Source organism: Panthera uncia, chromosome B1 (genome assembly GCF_023721935.1).
Source record: "Panthera uncia isolate 11264 chromosome B1, Puncia_PCG_1.0, whole genome shotgun sequence".
Lineage (NCBI taxonomy): Eukaryota > Metazoa > Chordata > Mammalia > Carnivora > Felidae > Panthera > Panthera uncia.
Window position 1 is genome coordinate 76824983 of NC_064811.1, and position 27603 is coordinate 76852585.

The window sequence follows — 27603 nt, forward strand, 5'->3', positions numbered from 1 at the left end:
GCTCTTCAAAGATATTACTTGTCAATCCCTAGTAGTTATACATATATAGACAAGAAAATAAACACAGGTAAATAAATCTGGGGGGGGGGGGACAAAAGTTTGCCTTAGATTTTGTGTAACTAACCAAGGAATTTTTTAACTTGAAAACTAAAAAGCAAATTGTTTTTGGTGAAATTATTTATACCCTACTTTAATTTATATTTGTATAGAAGATAACCAAATGTCATCATTTCTGAGATGACTGATACCTAAATGCTATGGCAAGGAAATTCCCCAGCATCACCACTATTTTAAAAGTCTTTACACAGTCTACTAGCCAATCATCTTGGAACCAGACCAGCAGAGGAGGAAACTGCTCTTAGCAAACACCAGAATCAGAGTGTGTTAGCACTTCATGAAGGTACAGTGAAATGCTCTCCAATTTTATTCTTTTGGTTGGAATTGATTTTTAAGAATTCATGTCACTAGCAGGCTGGTTGATCAAGTGAAGTTATCATGGACTTGGTTGGGTTAGAGAGGAAGTCACTTAGGGGTGCTTGGTGACTCAGTTAAGGGGCCGACTCTTGATTTCGGCTCAGGTCATGATCTTATGGTTTGTGGGCTGGCGCCCTGCGTCTCTCTCTCCCTCTCTCTGCCCCTTCTCCTCTTGCACTCTCTCTCAAAATAAATAAATCAACTTGGAAAAAAAAAAAAAAAGAAAGGAAGTCACTTAGAACAATGAAATCATGTAACTTCTGTCCCTGTTGACTAATGCTTATTACTCTTTTGTTACTTCATACAGGAGAGAGCTAATGAAAAGAAATTCTAATCATATAATCTGAGAACTCTTGAAATTGTTTCACTTCTTAATTCCTTAAAAAACAATAGATCATACAGCAATCCATTGGTAGCCTGTGCACACACAAAGGAGAATGAATTCATTTTGTTAAGTTTATAAAAAATAATAGCATCAACAAGCTGGGAAAAAAGGAAGAAAAATTTCTTTTCTGGTGTTCAAGTTGGAAATCTAAGTAAGAACTTTGATTCTTTGGGAAGGTATCCTGTAGAGTTTGGTTAACAGGCTAGTCTTTCTTTTAACAATCCCAGAAAAAAACAAGAGTCCTTTCTCTGAAATCTGGAAAAACAGGAAAAATTTGTATTCTGTGTTTTGCCAGGATTCCAATCTAAAGGACCTGAGGGATGGTAGATACCATACCCAGGAGCTCATGGTTTCCAGCAGATTACTTCCTAAACATCAGGGAAGGGCCTGGGAGTTTCCCTCAAAACAGAAGACATCATTTTAAACGTTACTTAGGGAGGTAAACCACAATCTTAGAAACTGGATATCTTCATAGTGAAGGGTTTTAATAATGGGGAAAAAAAGGAAATTTGGAACTTTAACAAGGAAGAGTTTGAAACTAAGCTCTTGTTAGTGTTCAACCGTGGCCTGGAAACAGTGCGTTATGAGCATCCTACATTAATTACTGAAGTGGCTATGCAACGATGATCCGGTTATCTGGACTGGATGAGGCCCTCCTTCATTTCTTCCACCTCTTTTTACTCAGATTCTACTCTGGATAAGCAAACTTCTAACCTAAATTTTATTTATTATTTGTTTATGTATTCATTCATTCATTCATTCATTTATTCATTCATTCATTTATAACTAGGCTCCGTGCTGGCTGTGGAGCCCAATGCAGGGCTTGAACTCAGACCTCTGAGTTCAAGACCTAAACTGAGATCAAGAGTTGGTCACTCAACTGACTGTGCCACTCAGGAGCCCCTAAATTGTATTTTTCATTTGGACTTCCCTGAGAGTAAAGTGACCTGAATATTCTAGATTGTTTCATAAGTATCCTTTTTAAAATTTGCAATACACTTCTAGGTTTCTCATTAACCCCTAGTGAACGTTATTTTTAGCATGAATGAGTCCCTCAGAGTCTGCCTATTCTGTAGTTGTACCAATAAAAATGAATTTCTGAATATGCTTGGTTTTAACTGATAGAGACTTCATAAAGATTTGCCTTGAGAATTTCAAACTGGAAAAGACCTGCGTAGCGTTCTCTTTTTAACCAACTCTTCAAGTGCAACTAAAAACCACAGTCCTTCATTTAAACTGAGCAACCTTTTGTGAAATCTTGTCATGTATAAAATGTATCTTTGTTTAAAACTATGCATGGGGCGCCTGGGTGGCTCAGTCGGTTAAGCGGCCAACTTCGGCTCAGGTCATGATGTCGTGGTCCGTGAGTTCGAGCCCTGCGTCGGGCTCTGTGCTGAGAGCTCAGAACCTGGAGCTGGCTTCAGATTCTGTGTCTCCCTCTCTCTGATCCTCCCCCGTTCATGCTCTGTCTCTCTTTGTCTCAAAAATAAATAAACGTTAAAACAAAATTTTTTTTTTAAAAATAAAACTATGCATAAAACTTTAAGATCATATATTGATGATGGTGATTGTTGAGGCTTGATAATGGATCCCTTGAAAGTTCATCACATTATTCTTTCTGTCATAAAAAGTATGTGTTTGAAATTTCTTCATAAAAAGTAACGTGAAAAAAGTATCAGGAGATTCCAAATCCATCTTCAAAGAATGTTCTAAAATTAAGGTAATGTGATTTGTTCTCTGCCTGGATTTTCAGTGTTACTTGTCTCCACAACAAGCAAACCTTTAGCTCAAGTTACCCAGGCAATGCTATCAGGTGTCCACCAGCTCTGCCTCTTGCTGAGCACTGTTTCTTTGCCAGGAGGCACTATATTTGGATCCATGTGTAACAGTTGATACTTTGGCTCAAGTTGTAAGAACCAACGCATTTCTTTTCTAGGAGGGGTTGATACTTGTTTGTCCCTGCTGAAAGAGATAGGATTTTGATTTTCGTAGGGTATTTCTGCCCTCTTGATAAAAAAACCCAACAGTTCTCCTGCTCTTAGACCTCTGTCCCCTGTGCACAATAGGCTCTCTTGCTCAAAATTTTTATATGCTCTTGTCTTTGGGTCAGAAACACTTTTGTTTTCATTAAAAATTTTTTTTAATGTTTATTTATTTTTGAGAGAGAAAAAGAGTGTGACTAGGGAGGGGCAGAGAGAGAGAGGCAGACCCAGAATCTGAGCAGGCTTCAGGCTTTGAGCTGTCAGCACAGAGCCCGATGCAGGGCTCAAACTCACGAACTGTGAGATCATAACCTGAGCTGAAGTTGGAGGTTTATCTGACTGAGCCACCCAAGCACCCCAGGGTCAGAACCTCGTTAGTGTTATAGAGGCTAAGTTCTGAAATGACAACACATTGATTTAACTGTTATATAAACATAAGTATATACTTAATAATGTAAAATTCATAATATTATAGATTTGAAAATAATATTAATTTACATGTAATATAAAATTTTATTAAATATAAAATAAAATAAAATAATTTTGTCCAGATAGATATAAAGAAAACTAGAAATGTCTTCATATTTTTTTCTCCTAAGGATTGAATCCTAGATAGAAAGACTTATTGGCCTAATAAATTTCATTAAAGGAAAGGTTCAACTGATGTTAATTTGGAAAATGTGTCTCATCTTGTGTGTAAGTTGGAAAATGTGTGTATTCATCTTGCCCATGTTTTTCACAGTGCTGTTTGTTACATCACTTTAACTGTTGTGTTGACTGTATTTGTTTAAAGATTTATCAAAATTATCTTTTGACATTTAATATAGCTCTGATTAAGACCACTCTATTAAGATTGATTAAGGTGTACCTATATCAAGTACCTGGGTTAAATTAAAAAATAAGATAAAATCTAGGACAACTTTGAATACTGTAATTTTCAGATTTAATTTAAATGTTTGACTTTGTATTGATGGAATAACCACATATATGTTCTCAAATTTTCCTTCTTAGAAGAAATTCGTAGAAAAAGCAACTATTCCATGGAGATCATAATATGATTTTTTCACATACTGAAAAATACGTTACTATTATCAACAAGTTTTGTTCCGTATGCAAGGCTATATATCTTAATAGGAATAATGGTTTCAGCTTAAGATATTTGAAGAAAATATTCTTTACTATCAGGTTTAGAGATTTATCTCTTAATCCTGAAATGACTTTTATCATGATCAATCTTTTTTACTCTATTGTACTTATTCACCTAATATTCCCTGTCAGTTATGCAAAAACATAAAAATTGTCAAGGAAGTTTGCATCTTGATTAGAACCACATTGGGCTGAATCAGACTTGCATGAAAAGAAAATTTCAGAGATATAAAGTTTCATAATATATTCTGCAAAAGCAGCCACATTTCAGTTATGTACATGGACACTACAGTCAGATTGGTAGGGTTCAAAACCTGGTTCTGCCTATACTAACCAGCTGTACAAATATAAGTTATATAAACTCTGTTCTTTCATTTCCTTACCTGAAAATAATAGTACCTAGCTCCTATGGTTACTCTGAGGATGAAATAAGTCAACACATATAAAGGATTCAGAAGAATATCTAGCTAGTGATGGTTATCGTTCAAAATTTCAATTTGTTCCAAAGATCTTTGTTATGTGCCTATGGCAGTTTATATAACAGTATATGTGTGAATGACAGTGTTACTTGCATTAGCATGTGCTAAAAATGATACTCCTAAATTTCACTTCATTATAAAACTAAAATGTTTTCACAGAAAATTTGGAAAATACAAAAAGCAAATAGAAGCATAATAGAATTATACCACGCTTCACCATCCAGAGGCAACCATTGATAATGTTTAAATCTAGACTTTTTCCATGCATTTTTAAATGTAAACTTTAGTGTCTAAAGTAATAATATTTAAGTAGAAATGGGTGGATTTATTACTTATAGATAGCATACTGCAGTTACTTTGTTAAAGCTTTTAAATTCTGAGAAGAAGCAGGCATCAAACTTTTGGCTAAAGTATGGTTTAAAAATAGTTTGTCATGTGAAATAATCAGATTATGAAAATATTGAAAGATTCCAGTTTCATATCTCATAGATTTAAGAAAATGCCTCACTTTCTTCATCAGTTAACCTTTACACAGCTGGCAGAAAGTAGCCTTGAGGCATTTCCCAAGATTAATTTTATTCTGAAAGTAAACCAATAGGTATGTGCATATTACACAGATTGGCAAAATTTGATAAGATGTGTAAACTGGGTATTGTTGGAATTCAGTGTAGTTCTGGTATATGTTATTGATCCATATTTATTCCTTCGTATTATTCCTTATCTTAAAACAATTCCATGCTTTAATTAGATTTTTGATGAGTTGATTCATCATTGTTAGTACCACATCCTTTTACATTGTGGCTAGGAATGGCATGCTTTACTGCATTCCACTGCAACTACACATGTGGATACCCTCCAATGAAAATACAAGTTTCCTTGCTTTTCCCAGCGTATGTAAACGGATTTTAAAAACACTTTGTAGAGGTACTGTCTTTTGGGTGGAGAGATTTTACTGTAAATAAAGCATGTTAAGATTAGATTTCCCCAAGGATCTTTCCAATCCAAAATACCACTTCTTTAAATGCCCTTATTTGTACACCAGCGTTGTTAATAATTATGTCTTCATAGCTCCACCATTGCTGGAGAGACACATGGAAAAGCATGAGAAATTCTAAATGCAGACAATGTGAAATACTACTTAAAGGATCAGAAGAGATTACATCAGTAGTTTAGGGCAAAATCATAACTTAGAGAAATTGAGATTTAAAAACCAATTAATTTAAAATTAATTTGGGGCTATTAAAACTTTATATTATCATGATGAAGTTAGTCAATTCATGTAGTGTTTAAAAACAAAGTCTGTGTTGTTTCATTCTCACTACAGGTATAATAAATATTTTTTACAGTTTGAAATATTGAAAATTATAAAGTAAAAAATTAACAGTTTCACAATCCCACCTCCCAAAGATAACTGGTTAATTGTTTACCCTATATACACAGACAAGATCCAGATTTAAGAAGTACTTTTTTGGGGGCGCCTGGGTGGCTTAGTCAGTTAAGTATCCGACTTCAGCTCAGGTCATGATCTTGCAGACTGAGTTCAACAGCTCACAGCCCAGAACCTACTTCAGATTCTGTGTCTCCCTCTCTCTCTGCCCCTTCCCTACTCACACTCTCTCTCTCTGTCTCTCTCTCAAAAATAAATAAACATTATTTTTTTTTTTAATTTTTTTTTCAACGTTTTTTATTTATTTTTGGGACAGAGAGAGACAGAGCATGAACGGGGGAGGGGCAGAGAGAGAGGGAGACACAGAATCGGAAACAGGCTCCAGGCTCCGAGCCATCAGCCCAGAGCCTGACGCGGGGCTCGAACTCACGGACCGCGAGATCGTGACCTGGCTGAAGTCGGACGCTTAACCGACTGCGCCACCCAGGCGCCCAAACATTATTTTTTTAAAAGAAGTACTATTAAAAAAATTTTGTTTAAAGTTTATTTATTTATTTTGAGAGAGAGAGAGAGGAAGAGAGAGAGAGAGTACACGCAGAGGAGGGCCGGAGAGAAAAGGAGAAAGAGAAAATCTCAAGCAGGTTCCCTACTGTCAGCACAGAGCCTATGGGCTCCAACTCACCAACCATGAGATCATGACCTGAGCCCAAATCAAGAATCAGAGGCTTGACTGACTGAGCCACCCAGGCACCCTTAGAAGTATTTTATTTGTGGGGTGCTTGGGATTTTCTCTCTCTCGCTCACTTTCTCTGCCCTTCTCCCAGTCATGCTGTCTCTGTCTCTCTCAAAATAAATAAATAAATAAACGTTAAAAATAAAGAAGTATCTCGTGATTCAGAATAATCACCTTTGCTACTAGCTCCTTTAAAAATTGGTTAAAAGTTGACAATGTGGAAAGAAAGCACTTATTTCCAGATTCTAAGCGTTGGTTAGTCACATCACACTGTATTATAATGGAAATGCTTCATCCTAAAATGACTAGTTTATTTATTTATTTTTTAATGTTTATTTATTTTTGAGAGAGAGAGACAGAGGCAGAGTGTGTGTGGGGGAGGGGAAGAGAGAGAGGGAGACACAGAATCCAAAGCAGGCTCCAGGCTGTCAGCACAGAGCACTCATGAACCATGAGATCATGACCTGAGCCGAAGTCAGACACTTAACCGACTGAGCCACCCAGGCATCCCCTAAAATGACTAATTTAAGAAGTCATTAACTTTAAAAGATCTCAAAAGCAAAAACAGTAATATTTTTACAAAAAGTGAATTTGCTTTTAAAATCACACGTCAACAGATTTTAGGGCATGATGGATGCTCAATAAGTGTGTATAACATCTTAATGTTTTATGCGAAGGTATTGATGATCAAAAGAATCACCAATAATATATCAGTCAGGGCTCTGAGAGGAAACAGATGTTACAGCCAAAGGACTGTAATTGAAAATAATTTTTTATTGAGGTATAATTGACATACAATAGGCTATGAGTATCGGGTATACATCAGAGTGACCAACATTGACAATGTTTTAATAAAGGAACACTGCACAGAGGTGTGGGCAGATCTTTCTAATGAGCTCTCATGGTATACATCTAGATCTGCTCTCTGCACATTTTCCTTATTTTATTTAGTTCAAATGTGCAAGACATCCTGATCGTCCTGGTTGAAAGCTTGCGGCTTTTGTCATTTGTCTGTTCTTGGTTTCCTAACCCACGGCTTCTCAACTCTTTACAGCAAGGCAAACTTAGAACTTGAGGAAAATGGGTAAGCCTTCTTCCCAGCCAGGATAGCCTCCCGGGCTGAGAAGATTAATTCCTTGGCACAACCAAGTAATTGGGAATTTGTGCCCCAGGCCCATTTCTCACTTTCTGGACTTTCTTCAAGTAACATTTTTCTTCATACACAAAGCTTTTCTCGTTACTGACCTACATGTTTTGTTTCTATCTCCTTTCCAGAATCACATATTCTCTATTCTTTCGACCACCACCGACCAGATGCCTCAAGGAAATGACTTTATCTGAGTAAAACATCAGTCTGGCTAACCCTTGATCTTATCATGAGGAAAATTCCTCCCCTTTTGAAATCTCAAACTTGGAGCTCCTGGTACTTTTTTCAATGCCCTTACTATCTACCTTTCACTTGCTAAACCTCTCACTTGCTAAACGTGGGGGGGGGGGGTTGTTTTGTTTTGTTTTTTGCTTACTGGAAGCTGCCAGCGAAATGCACTGTCCCTCCAAAAACTGCTCCTCTTTCTTCAATACTAGTTACTAATACCACTCCCAAAACCCAGACTTGAAATCTTGAAGCTATTTTTTTTTTAAATATTTATTTATTTTTGAGAGAAAGCATGAGCAGGGGAGGGGCAGAGAGAAGGGGAGGCAGAAGACCTAAAGCAGGCTCCGTGCTGATAGCAGAGAGCCCCATGCAGGGCTTGAACCCACAAACCGTGAGACCATGACCCGAGCCAAAGTCAGACACCCAACTGACTAAGCCACTGAGGTGCTCCTTGAAGCTAGTTTTAAAAAGTTTAAACTTCTTTTTAACTTTTTCCTCACACATTTCCTCAATTATGTAGGCTTCATGGATCTGCCCCGAGAGGCTTTCTCATCCATTTACTTCTTTCCTCTCTCTCTGTGCTTCTTTAGTGCATGCCTCTCTTCCCAGCATCCTCTGCATTTTAGATTTTAAACATTAAACACTCATACCTGTGAGTAGTCTGTTTGCCTTTCAGGATTAGGACTTAGAAGATAAATTGACTTAGAGTAATGTAGGAACTTTTTAAAGACTGGCACTTTATAGTTTATTGGGTGCAACTGTAAAAACTTGTCACAGCAATGCCATCTTGTAATTAAAAGTTTCTGTTATTTTTGAAACACCGCAAGAGGATTCTGAGTCATACATTGGATAATAAAATGTGAGAGCAAACATTTATTCACTTGGGTAAATACTGTGTTTAGATGGAAAATTCTTAAAAACTCTTCCTGCTAAATTAGTTAATCTTTTGATCCAGTTTTTTTCCCCCTTTAGCACTGGCGATGACAAAGTGAAGCTTTTAATATGGTTTCCTTTGTGGTGAGTTCCTCATTGCTTAGCCCGTAGAGTTTACAAGGCTAAGGACACTGGTCTGCTTTTCCAATGGATCAGTTATCATCCTGCTGCTAGTCTGTAGTCACAGACTGTCCTTCAAATTATGGCCAACCATTTCATAAATGTTAGTCATGAACAAGACAGAGAAGGGGAGTAAGAATGGTTTGGTGGCAACTCGTTCAAAAACGAGTTAAGGCACAGGCTCTACCAGAAATGGCTTAGGAGTTTCGTCCTTTTTCATACACAAGTAACATATATACTCATAGTAACATGCAAATATTTAATTTCCATAATTTGTTGCAAGTTGCATCTCTATGGCCCTCAACAGTGTTAGCTGCTATACTTTTCCATCTTCTTTCTCTGGTCTTTAGGCTAGATGGCTTATTGAATTTACCAAGAAGTAGTGGGTTGAGATGAAAAGGACATGGTTTTTAGAGTCAGATCCTGTGATCTACTTCTGTCACTCATTAGTTATGTGTCCTTGGTTAAGTTTCTTAATCTCCATGTTTCTGTTTCTTCTTCTGAAAAAATACCTACTTTGCATGGTTGTAAGAGTTTAAAAAGATAATGTACATAAGTCACCAAGAACACTGTACATACTGAATGCTCAAGTTCTCTACTTGTCTTTTGGGGTATGTAAATAAATCTAATCAATTGTTTGGAAAGTTTCATAGGGCTACCGTTTATTTAACATCTACTTGGTGTCAAGCATGCTGCCAGGTGCTTTATATATATTATCTCTACTCACAAAAACCTCAAAAGGTTATTTATAATTATTTCCTTGAGGATGAGGGAACCGAGATGTCGCTGCTGTCTGGGATGAATGCTTCTCACCTAAGCACATTATACAGTAAATTGGGGGTATAGGAATATTTCTAGGGAGGAGGTTTTTAAGCACTGTAGCTTAATAATTACCTGGATTGGGGGAGGGAGTGTTTTTTCAAAAGGCAGTTTACTGGGGTCTACCTGCAAGGATCCTGGGTCTGGGTGGGGCCCAGGAAAACGCAATTTTTAAAAGTTGTCTCTGTTATTTTGACGCAGCTGGTTCTTTGGAGGACACTTGGATAAATGTTTCTGCATCATACCTTGTTTTTTTGTTTTTGTTTTTGTTTTTTACTTTCTTACAGCAGGCTAAACTGTGAGAGGAGGAAGCAGGCTAGCACCTGTAGGCTAAAATTTAAATTTGCCTAAGTAAGCAACACTCCTCTTATTCCTGACTTTTTCTCATCACTTCAAGGTGCTTACCCTCTGGTGAAATCTCTACATACTACTTACAGTTCTTGATATCTTTATCAACCTTGTTGATCTAGGTTCAATTGAACTGTATCTATCAGCAGCAAACATGAAGAGGAGTAGAGATGCATCCCTTACAGGGTAACTCTAGCCATTGCCCTGTGGCACTGTCACAAACTAATTTCTTGCAATCTCAATTTTCTTAACTGGAAGTGGGGATGGCATTCGTCTTGTAAAGTTATGGTAAGGATTGCCATACTGTCTGGCACGTGGTATGTATTTGTACAAGGCACTATTATTATTTATTTATTTTTGAGGTGAGGTATCAAACATGATAACATATAATAAAGTACTCCATAAACCAGCTTTCACACTAGGAAACTTTTCCTCCCAACATAACCTTTTGGAGAATGTGATGAATGCTTTGGAGCAGCACCACCCAATGAAATATAGTGCTAATCACATAGGTAATTTTAAATATCTTAGTCTCCACTCAAAAAAAGAAAACAGGTAAAATTTTAATAATATATTTTATTCAATCAGGTATAAAAACCTTATTATTCCAACATGTTATCAACATAAAATTATTAATGAGGTATTTTGCATTAAAATTTTCATACTAAGACTGAAATCCAGTATGCTTTTTTTTTTACTTCTATCATATCTCAATTTGGGTGCTAAATTTTCTTTTTTTTTTTTTTTAAGTTTATTTATTTTGAGAGAGAGAGAGAGAGAGTGGGAGGGAGATAGAGAATTCTAAGCAGAGGCCAGAGCCAGATTGGGGTTCTATCCCACCAAACATGAGATCATGACCTGAGCCAAAATCAAGAGCTGGATGCTTAACCCACTGAGCCAACCAGATGCCCCACTGGGTACTACATTTTCAATGGTGAAGTGAAATGTATTCCCACCCAAACAATAAAGTTGTGTTTAACAGAAATGCTACCCTGCTTCAGTTTTTAAATGTCAATTAAAATTATGTAACACAAAATATTCAGTGCCCTAGTCCCAGTAGCCATTTTTCGAATGTTCAATAGCCCACATGGTTAAGTGTCTACGGTTTTGATCAGAAGAGCATTCGCCCTTCTCCTCTAGAAGGCTGTACTTCTAGGGGATTCATGGACCTTATGAAGTTCATTCTTGCTTTACACCTCCCTTGGTTAAAAATTGTCCTTTTCATTTCTTATAATCCATTCACAGTTTTAAACAGTCAACATGTTACTTTCCATATGTTCACTGAACATTATTTACGTTTGCTTATTAATAAATTCCGTGGTCTAAATCCAGCAACTTTACTGAAACTGCCAAATGGGCTATTGATTTGGACACAGGAAATAATGAGGATAGAGTGGTTGAAACGCTTTTGGCCGTTTCTTTCTATCAATGTCTCTTCTGGTACGATCACGGAATTTAACTTCTATATATCAGGATTACCAGTTTTTGCCTTCCTGACATGCAAACTTCAGGGGCTGCACTTCTTAGGGCACATAAAGCTCTCTCAAAAAATCAGGCAGTAGCCGCTGAACTTGCATAGCTAGGGATTTATCCAAAGCTCCCTTCTATTTTTAGCCAGAACAACTGCTTGCCAATTCAAAGTTTCTGGAGAGAGAAATACATCGCATTACAAAACAGACACGCGGAGCATACCTTTGCCAGGTACTGCTCGAAATCCCCTGACTACTCCCACCGAAACTCGGTAACTCAATTGTCTCCCTGCGCTGGCTTCAGCTCGCCTCTGCAAGCCCGCACGCCTGACTCTTTCGCACACCACTCCGCCCGCGCTGGGCTGCCCGGCCCGGCCGGGGGCGTGTCCCAGCCTGGGGGCGGGGCCGGGAGCGCGAGGAGGCGGAAGTTCCCGCGGGCGGTGGGGACGGCGCACGCACCCAGAGTCACTTGTCAGCGCTCGTCTGAAGCGGAGGCAGCGCCACGCCGGACTCGAGGTGAGCGGCTGCCGGGCGGGGATGTGCGGCTGTGATAGCCCGCGGTGCGGGCTGGGAGAGGCGCTGGTTCTGCGCCCTGTGCGTGGAGGGAAGCCCAGCTGAGGAGAAGGGGGCGCGCCCTGCCCGATTCTGCTCCTCAGGTGCTTTCTGGGGCGGCGGAGTTGAGAGAGCCGCGTGGGAAGAGGAGCGCTGGGGAAAGGGCGGCGCGGGAGTGGGCGCGACGCCAGAGGACGAACCCTGCAAGTTCCCGGAGCCGGGGCCGGCCGGGGCGAGCGCGGCGGAGGCGGGGACGTGGGGATCCCGGGCACCCCCGCAGCGACCCGCTGGCCAGGCAGCTTGCCGGGAGTCACCGGGCACCTACCTCGCCGTGTGGGTACAGCCCTACGTGCACCTCTTTGGGGTGGAGGGAGCTGCACTACGCGGGAAAGGCGTGTTATTTTTGGTTTGCTTTCGCGCTACTGAGAAGTGTTTATTTCCCCCGCAGATATTTACAGTTGTGTAACCTGTTGGGGAAACATCCGCGCGACCAGAAATAAAGGTGTTTTTTTTTTTTAAATCTATCATAATCGCCAGATTTATCAATACTTGTGGGGCTTTCGTAAGACTGTGACTTCAGTGCATTTGACAATAAGTGGAAAAAGGAAGGGCGTTTGGACAGGGCAGAGCCAGGAGAATATTCGTGGCTGCGTCGGGCAGGGCAGGTCTAGGGTGTGATCGCCAGATCCTATCCCGAGTCCGCCTTCCTGACCGTGAGGACGTCGGACCTGCCTACCACGGAAATAGCCCGCTCGGGAGCCTTATTTGGCAAACAGGACTAGGCGTGAACCTCTGCTGGAAAACTGTCTTGTCTGCTTTCGGCCAGTGCCTGTGGCTTTAGTTCGCAGGCTCTACCCCCATTACGTCTCGATTTGGGGAAAAAGAGAATCTCAAGATATACTGCTCTTTAATTTCAGACCTTTCTTGTCATTCTGAATTCTCCATTCCTCCTTCCCACTTACCGGAGAAGCCGGGATAGAAGTGTGGGAAATACGAAGCTTCCTTCCCAAGTACTAGGGCGAGGGTATTGTTTAGACTTTCCCTAAAAGAAAATCCCAAACTATACAGAAGTTCCAACATTTTCATCGTGTTTGAAAGCAGAATAGACTGCTCATTATTTGTTGCCTGCTTAGTATTTTAGTAAGAGTTTGGGCACTACTAACCAGATGCAGGAGACCTGGAAAAGGCCAATAATAATACTACCATTGCTTAGGGATCGGAACAGTTAAGGCAAATGAAGCTAACAGAGGGAGAATACCAGAAATTAAATGACACTAGTTGTATAGTGGGGCCCGTGCTAGAAATTTTAATAAATGGGAGAAGTCAGGAAGGGAACTGCCAAGTAAAGGGAAGTTGCATGCACATAGTTTGATATATAACATACATACGTTGTGTATACATACATTTTCTTGTAGGGAACAATGGGGCCAGAGGAAGTTGTACCTAACTTTCCCATTCTTCTCTTGATACAAGTTAAAGATTAAAAAAGGAGGGGGCGAGCTGCCTTTGAAATACCAGTTGGCTTCTCATACTTCTGATTTGTATCACATACCAGTGTCAAAACGGTCTTTCTCTACGAGTTCTGTGAAAATCTTTTATTATAGCGGGAAAGCAATTAAACTGTGTGAGACGCTTTATTATCTTCCTACTATTTGTTGTTCATGTGTATCTAACAGTTTGACTTCTGGCATGACTGTTGGGTCTTTTTAGTGCTCTGTGTTTATTGCATCAGTGCTGAATGTGTACTACCATGCTGGTGGAAAAGGTCATTTCATTTATGAGGTGGATACAGTGCAGATTTTCAGTGGTTTGATTTTTTTTTTTTTTTAAGAACCAGGCTTAACTTGAAAGTTTTCCCTCATTTTCCCATTATAAGAAGATGTAATCTGTTTGCTTTTAATATACCCAATGGTTTAAATACCTACATCTGCCAATATTAATATTAATCACAGTGTTGAATGGGTTAAAAAAATGGAAAATTATTTAGACAGGTAATATAAAGTGGTGATTAAATCAAACAGCACTGATTTTTCCAAGGAAGTGTGTCTTAAACAGCTTTTTTTTTAAAATGTGGTTTTAAAATTTTAAATTCTACATTTGTTACATTTTTAATATTTTTAAAGAGGGAAGTAATAGGTTTCCTAGATTACATTTTAGAAAATGTCCATTCCTCCCAGTTTCTCCCACCCACATATGACCATCGTAACAACCAATACCAAACCGAGGTCACACTTTTTTTTATCAAATAAAAGTACAATCATTCGAGTCCTTATAAGCACACTTACAGCAAAACAAAGAAGACTGCACGAAGTGCTGCTTCTTTTCTGAAGCTCTACTTCCCTTTCATGCATTAAGATTAACCTATATTCCCCCTCATTTAGTCAGTCTTATTCACTGTGTGCTTAATGCTCACTCTCTACTTTGCCTAATACGGTGTGTATGAAACAAAAAACATTTCTCACTGAAATATCATTGTGCTGGAGTATTACCTATCATTGCCTGTCTAAAAGAAAAGTAAATATTACTCTAAGCGTGGGAAACACTATGTGCCTGTGAGAGGAAATGCGAGTTGTAGTTTATGATTGGAGAGAAGAGTTTTGTGCATTAAAAAACAACTTATTTTAAAGAATGTTGTGTGTGGAAGGCATGAATGAGAGTCTACAGATTTCCAGTACTTTTCATATGTGAAAGTAGCTTAAGGACTTTTGCTAACTGCAGGCAAAAGAATGTTTGAGGTAGAGGGAAGCGGAAAATCATTTTGAATTAAACCTGAAATAAGTTCTTGTTCTTTCTCCTATATATAATGATGTGTTGTAAAATACTTTCAGTTAAAGTTTGTATGCAAGAAGCCACAAATTGTACGGTAGCAGTTTGTAGAACTGATCGAGTCTAGAGGTGTATCCTGATATGGAGTTTTTAGACTATGGAAATTGGCATCACTTTGGAAATTGTATGTTAGCTCATAGATTCCTTTCCTTAGAACTTAATATAGACTTACCCTTCACAGCTTCTCATCCCCCCCAAGACAAAATACTGAACAGAATTTAGTTGAGTTTATATTAAATACACTTAAATATGTAATAGGGCTTCAAATAATCTTTTTTGTTAACCATCTAATTTTCTTTCACAGTTTCTTTCATTTTCTGGGATTGAACTTTGAGCTGTTAGAGCCATGAGCAACTACAGTGTGTCCTTGGTTGGCCCAGCTCCTTGGGGTTTCCGGCTGCAAGGTGGCAAGGATTTCAACATGCCTCTGACAATCTCTAATGTAAGCAAACTTCACAGATTTTATTACAGATGTTCATTCGATGCTTAGTCCTGGAAACCTCAGGGCTGAGTTGTTGAGTTCTCTGGATAACCTGTACTCATCACAATTGCTTATGGGATTTGATCTTCTCAGACTTAGTTATGTATAATCAAGGATGCGGTGGGGAGGGAATTTAGCAAGGATAATTGATTTCACTTAAGCTTATTTTCAGTTTCACTTAAGCTTATTTTCAGTTTCCTCCATCTATTAATAAGGATAATGGAAAGCATTTAACTAGGGGGCGGACTTCAAATCTTTGAACTGTCACTAATTTGGAGAATTCTCTGGACCTTCGTTTCCTCATATGTAATATTAGAAGGTTGCACTATGGGATTCTCATGGTCTCTTTTAGTTCCAAAAGCTAACTAAAAACTGTTGATCAGTACCGAATAAAATGACTGTGTTTGGTGTTATTTCCTCAGCTCACTTTCTGGTGAAGATGATAGCCAACAGTAAAAGTGCCAAAAGCTACTTACCTTTGAAGAGGAATTGAAGGGCTTGGATCTCCTATTTAGATAGTCACCTTGGGGGGAGGGGTAAAAAAAAAAAGATAGTCACCTTGTACATAATTGAGATTTGGTTGTTTACTTCATTATGAATTTAGTTTGAATATATTCTGTGTATCCAATTTGAGGATATATTTTGATGATGATGATGATGATGATGATGATGATGATTTTTTTGAGGCCTGACTGTGTGTCAGGCACTGTTTGACTTTTATCACCAGTGGATAATTATTGGTATTAATTACTTCTACAACATTCCTGAGGGCTTTTTTTTCATAGTCAAATAAATATGAATATCCACTCCCCGTTTGCTTATAGTATACATTCTGTTCCGTGTCTTTTTTTTTTTTTAATTTTTATTTATTTTTGAGACAGAAATAGAGCATGAACGGGGGAGGGTCAGAGAGAGAGGGAGACACAGAAGCTGAAACAGGCTCCAGGCTCTGAGCTGTCAGCACAGAGCCCGACACAGAGCTCGAACTCACGGACCGTGAGATCATGACCTGGGCCAAAGTCTGACGCTTAACCGACTGACCCACCCAGGCGCCCCCCGTGTTTTTTTTTCTAATTTACCATGGAGAATTTTCCCTAGAGTTTTTTTTTTTTTTAACAACTATATAGAATTGTCTTGTAGAGAAGTAGCATTTATATGACCAGTCCTTTATTGAAAGGCATTTATATGATTTCCAGTATTGCTGTTATATACAGTGCTGTAGTGGATACCATATATACATAATTTTTTATGTATATGCATATACACACAGTTGACCCTTGAACAACACAGATTTGAACCGTGTGGGTCCACTTACATGGGAATTTTGAAAAAATAAATATATATACCATCTAGTAAATATATTTTGTCTTCCCTATGATTTTCGTAATATTTTCTTTTTTAGCTTACTGTATTGTAAGAATACAGTATACATAACATACAACATGTTAATTGACTTTATGTTATTGGTAAGGCTTTCAGTGAACAGTAGGCTATTAGTATAGTTAAGTTTTGGGGGAGTCACAAGTTTTATATGGATTTTCGGTTGCATGGGGGAATCAGTGCCGCAGTCCCCATGTTATTCAAGGGTTAACTATATATATACATATGTATGTGTGTGTATATACACACATATATAATTTTGATTGTTGTGCCAATTTATAATTTTGTGCAATGCATGAAAATACTTACTCCCCTGAACCACTGCCCCCCCCCCCCCCCCCCCCCCCCCTCCCCCCCTCCCCGGCCCCCAGCAGCCTTGCCAGAAAACCTGGATTTTTGCCAGGTGCTTTGCGTGCATCATCTCATTTAATTCTCATGTAAACCTGCAAGGTAGTGGTATTATTCCCGTTGTACAAAACTGTGCTATGAGCTTACATGGATGGTGTGGAAGAGCTGGCTTTCAAGCAGTTATGCTATGCGACTTCCCTAGTAATAAATTTTATCTATAGATTGTTTTTTCTTTCTTTCTTTCTTTCTTTCTTTCTTTCTTTCTTTCTTTCTGTCTTTCTTTCATGTTTATTTTTGAGAGAGAGAGAGAGAGAGACAGAGCACAAGTGGGGGAGGGACAGAGAGCAAGGAAGACACAGAATCCGAAGCAGGCCCCAGGCTGTGAGCTGTCAGCACAGTACCTGACGTGGGGCTGGAACTCATGAGCCATGAGATCATGACCTGAGCCGAAGTTGGATGCTCAACCAACTGAGCCATCCAGACGTCCCTTCTTTTTTTTTCTTAAGTTTATTTATTTACTTAGATTGAGAGAGAGAGAGAGAGAGAGAGAGAGAGAGCGAGCTGAGGAGGGGCAGAGAGACAGAGGGAGAGAAAGAATACCAAGCAACATACACCAAGTGTGGAGCCTGACACAGGGCCGGAACTCACGAACCTTGAGATCATGACCTGAACTGAAATCTAGAGTCAGGTACTTAACCGACTGAGCCACCCAGGCGCCCCTAATAGATGGTTTCTTTAATCAGATTGTTTCTCTAATATTTAGGAATTTATTGTTTTAATTATAGATGTATATATGTATAAATATATACATATATATACACATATTGGTTCCAACAATATATATATGTACAACTTGATGTTGAAAGGTTAAAAATAAGTTTGCAACACTTAAAAACCTCTCTAGAGTATACAGTTTACTAATGGAGTTTTCCATGTTTCTTGGCTGTGAATTTTTTTAAACAGTTAACTTTTTTTTTTTTAAAACAGTTTAATTTACCACCAATTTCTGTCTTGATTCCAGTTAATCAGAATTTACAAGGAAATACATATATGTAATCCAGTCTCTAAGTTTTAAGATTTTATGGTTGGATGAAATTTTAAATGGAAAGCATCCATATGAAAATGTGTCTTGTTATTTATTCCTGTTTGAGCAAAGCAAGTTTTTTTCCCCTTATCGAAGATCTCCTTTGAGGACAGGAATGATATTTGAATATTGTCTTGTTTTTATGTTCTGTTAACATTATTTATATTAAATTTGAATATCCTGCTTTATAGATATCGGACTAACGAAAGTTACTGTTTAGTTTCAAATGTATCTGTTTTTGTTGGGAAAAAAGTCCAGAAACAAATTGACACCTAATGAAACAGACTAAATCATCACTTTGTTGTTTGGTAATAGAAATGCAAATGGAATGTGTAAATTTTATAGTATCATGCCTTTAAAAGAATTTTCTGTGCTTCGGATCCCTGGCAGACAATTTGAGGCCTAGCTCCATGTTGTGATGCTGATACAACAGAACACTGTGTACATACATATGTGCCCTCCTCTGGCACAGAAGAAATGCTTTCCTTGTGTAGACAGAGTGCTAATTAAAGGATTTTGAACATACTGATTAAAAGAGACCACGGTAACAAAGCTGCTGAGTTATTTCTGTTCTCTTACAAAAGTCTCTGCCATCTCCTGTGACCTTTTTGGGCCTTGTGCAGTGGGGCATGCAATTCATTCTGGACTGGAGAGGATGGGGAGGGGAGGGGAGGAGGGAAGGGAATTTTGGCTCAACTGTGCTGCTAGGCTGTTGGCCTTCATTGTAGTTATTTTTAACCCCTTGTGTGGTTCAGTTTAAACATGCCTAGTAGTACTGCCTAATAAAGATGTGTGCCTAATAACTAATTTATATTGTAGTGAGATTAGTAATGTTATACCTCATCTTACTTAGTTCTCTGGTTGTATTCGCTTTAATTATGTCAAATTATTGGGATATATTTCTGTGGTCACTGGGTTGTTTAATGAATAGTATCAAGAAGTAATTAAAACTTGAAAGCATGCCTTGAAACATATAATTTAATGATTCTCTTATTTTAATAGTATATATGAAATTCTTAGCAAGGTCTGGCACGTAGTACTCTTTCGGTTGTTACTTTTTACAATAATATTATAAAATTAAAAGAAAAAATTGTTTAGAGACTTGAAATATCAAATCCCCCATAATTGTGGGTAATGTAGGAGTTATGTATATATTTTTTACTTAGAGTTTATTAGAATTTGAAAAGAAAAAAAAAATCACAAGTGTGTGCTTAGCTAGGAACCTGCATGTTTATGTTTAGAGTTCAAAAGTAGACAGTTTTCCTCTGGTTAGATGTTGGCTGTGTTGAACTCCACAGGGCTATTTATGGTCCCCTATAACATTGGGGCTCTGTGACAGCAGATGTATTTGTGACAAATAGGCCATTGGCTGGGACTTCAACATTCTGTTTTGAGATTTTGTTGTTACTAGCATATGAATATGCTGAATATGACTTTGTGTATTAAAGCGTGCACATTATATAATTTTAACATTTCACACAAATTTGCCCATTATCTATATTGTATGATTTTTGCATTCTTTTTTAGTAGGTGGTTTTCTAAGACAAGATTGGTAATTCCTGCAGACTTTTAAAGATCTTCAGACTGCTGTAACTGTATAATCATATGTCATTGTCTTCAGTTTCCTATTTTTAAAATGGAGTGCTGGCTACAGGACTTTTTATGACCCTGTATTTATGAAATTGCCTTCAAGCCACGGAATGTGGGGACGGGTTTCATTGTAGCGGTGTGGGTTATTGGTCTTTGCCAGTATATTTTATAAGAAGAAATAGGAGACTTCTTGCACAATTCAAGGCCGTATCTTGGCAAATTGATGTTCCTCATGATGGAATTACAGGAAGGATGATATATTTTAAGTATGGCATCCTGAAGTTGCAGTACTCTGCTGTGTGTTGCTTTCTGATTTATGATGTTAGAGTTTTTTCCTTAAATGTCAGTATTTGGATTTCCTGAAGATGATCTCCCAGTTCTCCGTAAACACATCTACATTGTTTCATTAGCAGGTAAGAATGAGGTCAGATAATTTAATACAAATAATAATAATGATTTTGATTCTCAAGAGTTAGGGGAAGATTAGTTGTTACCAGCTCAGATAAGATTTTTAGTTGGATTTGAAAAGCAGAAGAAATTTACTATTTTCTGGAGTGTGGACCTCTGCTTGGGAGTATAAGACAGAACAGAAAAAAAAGCTGTGAAATATTTTGCTAAGAATTCATCCATTCAGCAGTTATAGGAATACTTCCTGGAAGCCTTTTAAGAAGATGCAAAGTGTTGGGCATTACAGTGGTTGGGGAGAAAAGAAATAAGTACAGTACTAGACATGGTCATAAGACCTTCACAAAAGAATAGTTGATAGTTACGAAGATACAGATAAGTGTTTCTCAGTTTCAGTAGGTGTGGGTCTTTTGTATTTGTGGGGTCAGCTTCCTACAGGAGAAATTAATTGAAATGATCCTTGAAGGATGAAATTTGAACATCTCAAAGTCAACATTTCTCTGTGTTGGTTTTCAGTGCAAAGTGAAGACGAAGACTTTTCTTGGCCATTGCTTGACCCTGAGCAAAGCTGTGAATATAGTTGAGTGATTCTGCAGACAGACCAGCTGCAGAGTTTCCCTCCTAGAGGGGGACAGAAAGAGACTTTCAGTCCTCTCAGGCTGAAATGGGAGAACCATCCTACCTTGAATAAATGGGCCCATTGTTAATTTTAAGCTGTTGGGTATTTTCTTTTACATTCCCTTCCAACTACCCTGTCGTTATGCCAAGTTGGAAAGTTAATGATTTAGTATGTATAACTGCATAATGTATATTTCACATGTATGGTCACCTTCTGCTTTAAAAGTATTAATTACCTTGTGTGTGAGGCACAGAGACCTATTTTTTCTGTGTGGTAATTTTCTATCATTGTCGTGACAAGGGTAAAGAATCTCCAGATAATTCTGAAGATGTTTTTCTGGGTTGTTATTGGTAAAGAAATGAAAAATATTATCACTATGTTTTGTTGTAAATAAGTAGTTTTAGAAAAGTGGAGCTTGATTTTTTTAGTTTTAATGAATGTTAGGCATTTTGGAAGGTTCTTTGTTAAAGTAAGAAGAATTTTACTGGTCTGTAGGCTATCTGTGTCTGATGGAGGAAACAATATTGTAGAGAGTAGACGAAGTAAGAACGCTAAACCTAAGTAAAGGAGATTTTTAGATAACTTGTTCACCTACTCATCGATCAGATATAATATCTCCTTAAACTGAGAATATTGAAGACTGTGGACTTATTTTCAGTTATTTTTGAGAACTTTCAAGGCAAAGAATGTTTCTTTATGATAGTTGTTGGTCAGGTTGCAGTGTGAATTTATAGTTAGTTAACTGGTTGTCTTCATCCAAAATATCCTTTCTGCAGTAGTTCTTACCCAGATTCTCATATACCATGAGACTTGTGGCCCCCAGTTACAACTGCATGGAGGAAAAACTCTGGTATCAGTTAGGTAATCTAGAAGCAAACATCGTTCTGGACAAAAAAGGGGTTGTTTCTTTGGTGTCTTGTAAGGGATAATTACGTTCAGTTTTAGTAGGGGAGACTCTAAGCCTTTATTTAAATTTCTGAGGTATAGAAGTATTGACTGTATAATACTATGTAATATAAAACATGACAGAATGAGACCCTAGCATGTGAAATATCAATTTTTGTATGCATTTGTAAATAAATGACATAAGGAAATGAAAAGAGAAAAAATTGAAGCAGTTAATGTAGTGACCTTGGTGACTCTTAGGTATTCTATGTGCACAGCCACTCAGTAGCCCTGTTGGGAATGCAGGTTTGGTTGTTAAATTACAAAAGTGGGAAAGTAACTTTTCTAGCACAGGTACTCTGTTTTAATGAAGATTTTTCTTTTTTTTTTGGTAATAAACTATTTATGAGTATACAGAGTGGACAGTATTGAATGAGTGTTTAAAGTTCGGTTTGGAGGGCTCCTGGGTGACTCAGATAAGCATCTGAATTCAGCTCAGGTCATGTCTCACAGTTCATTGAGTTCGAGAGCCCTGCTTTGGTTTCTCTGCTCTCAGCTGGGAGCCAGCTTTGGATCCTCTGTTTTCGTCTCTCTTTGCCCTCCCCCCAACTCACTGTCTCCCTCTCTCAAAAATAAATAAACATTAAAGGAAAAGTTAGTTTTGGAAGAATTTTTTATAACATTAATGAAACCATATGTTCACTTCACTAACTTTCCCCACCTCATTTTTTTCTTGTTTTACATGAGTGGTGTTATCTACCCTTGTGTAAGTAAGCATTTCTTTGACAGCTGTTGATGTTGCCCATTTTATGTGATGATTAATGGAACAAAGTCTATCAACCTCTTTGGCGTTTAGTACTCCCAGCAGGACTAGATAGTTACAGCCCATGTCCATGATAGGCCTACATGAAAGAGCAAAATGGACTGGAAAGGTTAACAGGAGGAAATGAAAAAGAGCCACAGTAGGTGGAGAAAAGAGACAATTTAAAAAAGGCCACAGTGGAGCACTTATTTACTGGGTAACATTTGGTACTCAGGCAATCTTCTTAACCCTTCACCCCTTCCTGCCTTTAAAATTTGGTTAATTTATGCTTCTTTTTAGGTAATATATTCATAGGGTTTGAAGTTGCAACGATACAATAGCATGTAAAGGAGAGTCTCATTTTTCCCGCCATTGATTTCCTCTTCTGGAAGCAACCAGTGCTAACATTTTCTTGTGTATACTTTCAGAAATGATCTATATAGATACATGTATATACATATATGTCCTTTCCACCCTCCTTTTCAACACAAATTGTATCCTTAAAAACTATATATTTTTTGGCATTTTTTTTCACTCAACCCCAAATTAATAAATATATCTTTATTCTTTTTATATAAAGCTGCATTGTTTGGATTGGTCATGATTTATTTAACTATTTCCTATTGATAGACAAGTTGTTTCTTGTGTTTTACTGACACTGCAGTGTAATTTTTGCATTTATATACGTTGCATATATATGAATGTATCTATCAGATAAATTCCTAGAAATGGAATTGCTGAGTCAAAGGGCTATATATATTAATGATTTTGATTGATAGTGCCAAATATCTCTATAGAGGCACTCCTACCCACAATATGAGAATGCTGGTTTCCTCATACTTTCGCTAGCCCATGTTTCAACAGCCTTTGATCTTTCCTAATCAGATGGGCCTATTTTCACTTTTCTCTTTTTTATAGGACTTAATCACAAGTATTCTACTGAGGATTTTGTTTTTAAGTGGTTCATTATTTCCCGTTTTGCATGAACATATGAAATAAAAAATGTGCCGCTCTTCTGTAAATGATACCATTAATTTCTAGGGATGATAGTCTGAGTTTTGTCATGCAGTTTTGATTAATAGTTACCTTTATCATTTATTTCCTGTTTTTTAAAAAATTTATTTCCTATTTCCAAATGGATTTCCTCTCAATGTTAACATATTACTTCCAATTACATGGTGAAATATTTTGCTTGTTTTTTGTTGAACGGTTTTTGGCATATTGCCCTGCCGTAGACTTTCTGGAAAGTTTAAGCAGATCACATTTAATAGACTCAAGGTCGTTACTTCTAGAGTTTCTCCTGGAGCCTGATATATTGTGGGATTTCAAATCCTGCTCTTCTCTAGCTCCCTTTAAATGATGTAACAAGGAGACTGGCCATTATGAGCTGTTCAGTATGGCCCTCAGACACAGTAAAATTCACCCCTAGCAGACTCACTGTGTTTTCATTGTCAACCTTTATTGGCCAGTAGAGCTTAACTGAAGTGTTAAGTGTTCCATAGCATAGTGAGTCAGGCATTGTGAAGGCATACTAACAATAGATTTCTTCATTTTACCTTGGTTTAAACAGCAGACTGTGTGTGTCGGTAACTTTGGTGACAAAAAGAGTAAGGATGCCAGGGATGTTTGTATTTTATGTGGTTAAAGGAGGGATGTGGAATTTCCCTTTAGTGTGTTGCTATAAATTTTTAAATATGATGAAAAGAGGGGCACCTGGCTGGCTCAGTCGGTGGAGCATGGAACTCTTCATCTCAGGGTCGTAGGTTCAAGTCCCACGTTGGGCACAGAGAGTACTTAAAAATAAAATCTTTGAAAAATATATGATGAGAAGAATTTGGAACTAGATAAGAATTTGTACCATTGGTTATTTGAATTCTATGACTTGTTAAACATTTTTTTCCAGAATCCAAAAATTGATTTAACAGTGGCCATTGTTCTTCTTGATGATTGTCTTGGGTAAATTTTGATTTACTAAAATTTTATTTTAATGACATTAACAACTGAATGCCATTTACCATTAGTTCTGTCAGGGACTTAAGTGTTGTGATTTGGTTCTGTTGAGGATCCCAGTTATTAGCTCAGGATTTCACAAATGATTTCTGAGATTTTAACTTTTATAGGTGGCAAAATTAAAAAAAAATTAGTAAGGTTGTATAATGTTGGCTGGAGGTGGTTGTGGGTATGTTCTGAAGGTGTTTTTCTTCTTGGGAAAAGGTAGTGGAGGACAAATGTCCTTTAGAAAACAAATGCTTTATCCCTTAAATTGGAACCCTTAGAGATGTTCTGGAGAAAGAAGTTTATACAAAGATAAAAGCATTATTATGCATGTCATTTTCATGATTTTGAACATTCTCTTGAAGTATCTCTATGCTACTTAACTTATAAATTTTCTACAAATAATTCTTCTGGTCTTTTTATAGTAGGCATTTCTTTTTATATATAACTGTCCATTCTGGAAGATTCTAGTTATTGGTATCCAATTCTCAGAGTGATATTCAATATTTTAGTAGACACATGTTTCCAAACTTCATCAGTGGTTTATGCCCTTGTAGTTCGGTTCTTCATATTCAGACTGGCAAGTTGCCCAACCAGGAATTCTGAAATCCTGCATTCAATGCATTATTGTCCTATTTAAAAACTGTTAACAGGGGCACCTGGGTGGCTCAGTCGGTTGAGCATCTGACTTCGGCTCAGGTCATTATCTCATGGTTCGTGAGTTCGAGCCCCACGTCGGACTCTGTACTGATAGCTCAGGACTTGGAGCCTGCTTTGGATTCTGTGTTCCCTCTCTCTCTGCTTCTCCCCTGTCTCTCTTTCACACTCTGTCTCTCTTTCAAAAAAAATAAAGATTTAAAAAAATAAGTAAATAAAAATAAAAACTGTTAAGAGCTTCTTGTTATCTGTTGAGTTATTGCTTTATTCCTCTGCCTGGCATTCAGGCTGCATATACATGGGCCCACTTAATACAGCTGAGTTTATGGTCCAAAATGCCCATTTTTAACCCTAAAGTCCTTAATTTTTTGGTCTCTTAATTTTTTGTGCTTACTACCTTTGTTTTCTTCTTAACCTCTAAAGTTCTACCTATCTTTCAAGGCACATTCATATACCAGGTGCTCTTCCAAATTTTTGACTACTCCAACTTGCTTGGGTCTCCTTTCTTTTCTATATTAAATAGTAATAATAATAGCAATGTAAATATGCTGACATTTATTGAGCCCGTGTTATTGTCTAGGCCCTGCTGTGTTTTCCTCATGTTCCAGTATTTAATCCTCATAATGACCCTCTGAAGAAGTATGATTTTAAATCTCTGATTTATAGATGAAGAAACTGAGGGAGGAAGAAGTTAAATAACATGCCCAGAGTTACACAGATGGTAATTGATTAGGCTTAGGATTTGAAATCAAACGGAGTAGTAGTAATGCTTTTTTTAACCAGGTTCTCTCTTTTCTGGGAATAGATGACAGTTTTAACTACTGACGGCCAAGTTCATGAATGTGTTGTTGTTTCTTCTTCTCCTCCTCCTCCTCCTCCTTCTTCTTCTTCTTCTTCTTCTCCTCCTCCTTCTCCTTCTTCTCCTTCTTCTCCTTCTTCTCCTTCTTCTCCTTCTCCTTCTTCTCCCTCCTTCCTTCTCCCTCCTTCCTTCTCCCTCCTTCCTTCTCTCTTCTTTCTTCTTCTTTTTTCTTCTTTCTTCTTCTTCTTCTATCTCCCATGTGTGTATTTCTTAAAGAGACAATACATGCTGGAGAATCAAAGACTTGTATAAATGGGAATAACTGAGATTATTAAAAAAAAAATGACTGCTTTCCAAAGTGATTATCAAAGCCGATCTAAGAAATTTTACAAATGTAGATTTCAGGCCCTAGACTTTGAATTCAGGATGTTTAAGGATTCTTACATGCTGTCTGGATATTTCTCATCTACCGTTTGTGTTCCATTTTGTACACTAATATTTGGGAACCATGTATGGTATTGCTTTTTTAGAAAACATTTTTACTGTAGACCTTTTGTTAGGTCATTTCAGCAAAAAGGCTGAGGCTAAGTTACATTGGAACTGTCCTTGACTAAACAACGTGGTAGATCGACTTTTCTTCAACCATCAGTCTTTTCTCAGTTTTCAGAGTTCAATCACCATAGGTCAAATTATTTTTGTAAATAAATGACAATCAGAGTTTAATTCTGTTTACAATGTTTTATTAGTTTTTTTTTTTTTGAAGCTTTTCTATTTATTTTGAGAGAGAGAGAGAGAGAGCACAATGCCCTGAGCAGGGGAGGGGCAAAGAGAGAGGGAGAGAGAGAATCCCACGTAGGGTCCACATGGAGCCAGACGCGTGGGGCTTGATCTCATGAACTGTGAGATCATGACCTAAGTGGAAATCAAGAGCTGAATACTCAACCGAATGAGCTATCCAGGCACCCCTGTTTACAATGTTTTAAGTATCTTTGTGACAAAGAGTTAGAGGATTGAAGTTGACATACTAATTATAATATTTTAATACTATAAAAGTTAATAATGTTAAATTTACCAAAGACTTTTTTAGGAATTTTTGACTATACTTGGTTTTATTTTATACCTCATTGCTAAATCAAAGTGGTAACATGTTAAAAAGAACTAGTTACAGTTTTTTTAATCCCATGAACCAGAGAATACTACAGACTTTTGGTCTTCATATTACGTTTCACAGCAGTATATGTAAGTACATATAAATAGGTCATATACTTTGTTAAATTGTAAACTCTCTTACCAGGAAAAAAACCCCTTACACTGTGAGTCTTATTTACTCAAGATCATGCTGGAATTCCCAATTTGTGTTCATTAGCTGTTGACTGATGATCATAATGATAATAGAGGACAGATGGGAAGCCGGGTTGCAATCTCAATCAAGTTTCCTGTATATTTGTCTGTTAATGTACATAATTGATAGAATTAACTGATGAAGCATTTTGGTGTTCCTTGTTTTTAGTTCTAGTTAGGCTTTGACTT

General features: G+C 37.6%; 1 protein-coding gene across 7 annotated transcripts in view; it reads left to right on the forward strand.

The window, feature by feature from the left end:
• The first annotated feature begins 12074 nt into the window (after nt 1-12074).
• Nucleotides 12075-27603, forward strand: part of PDLIM5 (PDZ and LIM domain 5) — a 218408-nt gene continuing 202879 nt past the window's right edge. For 3 of the 7 annotated variants that reach the window (XM_049630886.1, XM_049630887.1, XM_049630888.1), the window contains exons 1-2: nt 12076-12166; nt 15333-15470. In XM_049630886.1, coding sequence (XP_049486843.1) covers nt 15375-15470 — 96 coding nt within the window. In that variant the 5' untranslated portion in view covers nt 12076-12166; nt 15333-15374. Of the gene's footprint in view, nt 12167-15332; nt 15471-27603 lie in introns of all 7 variants that reach the window. The other 4 variants (XM_049630885.1, XM_049630892.1, XM_049630889.1 and 1 more) reach the window with 3 other exon arrangements.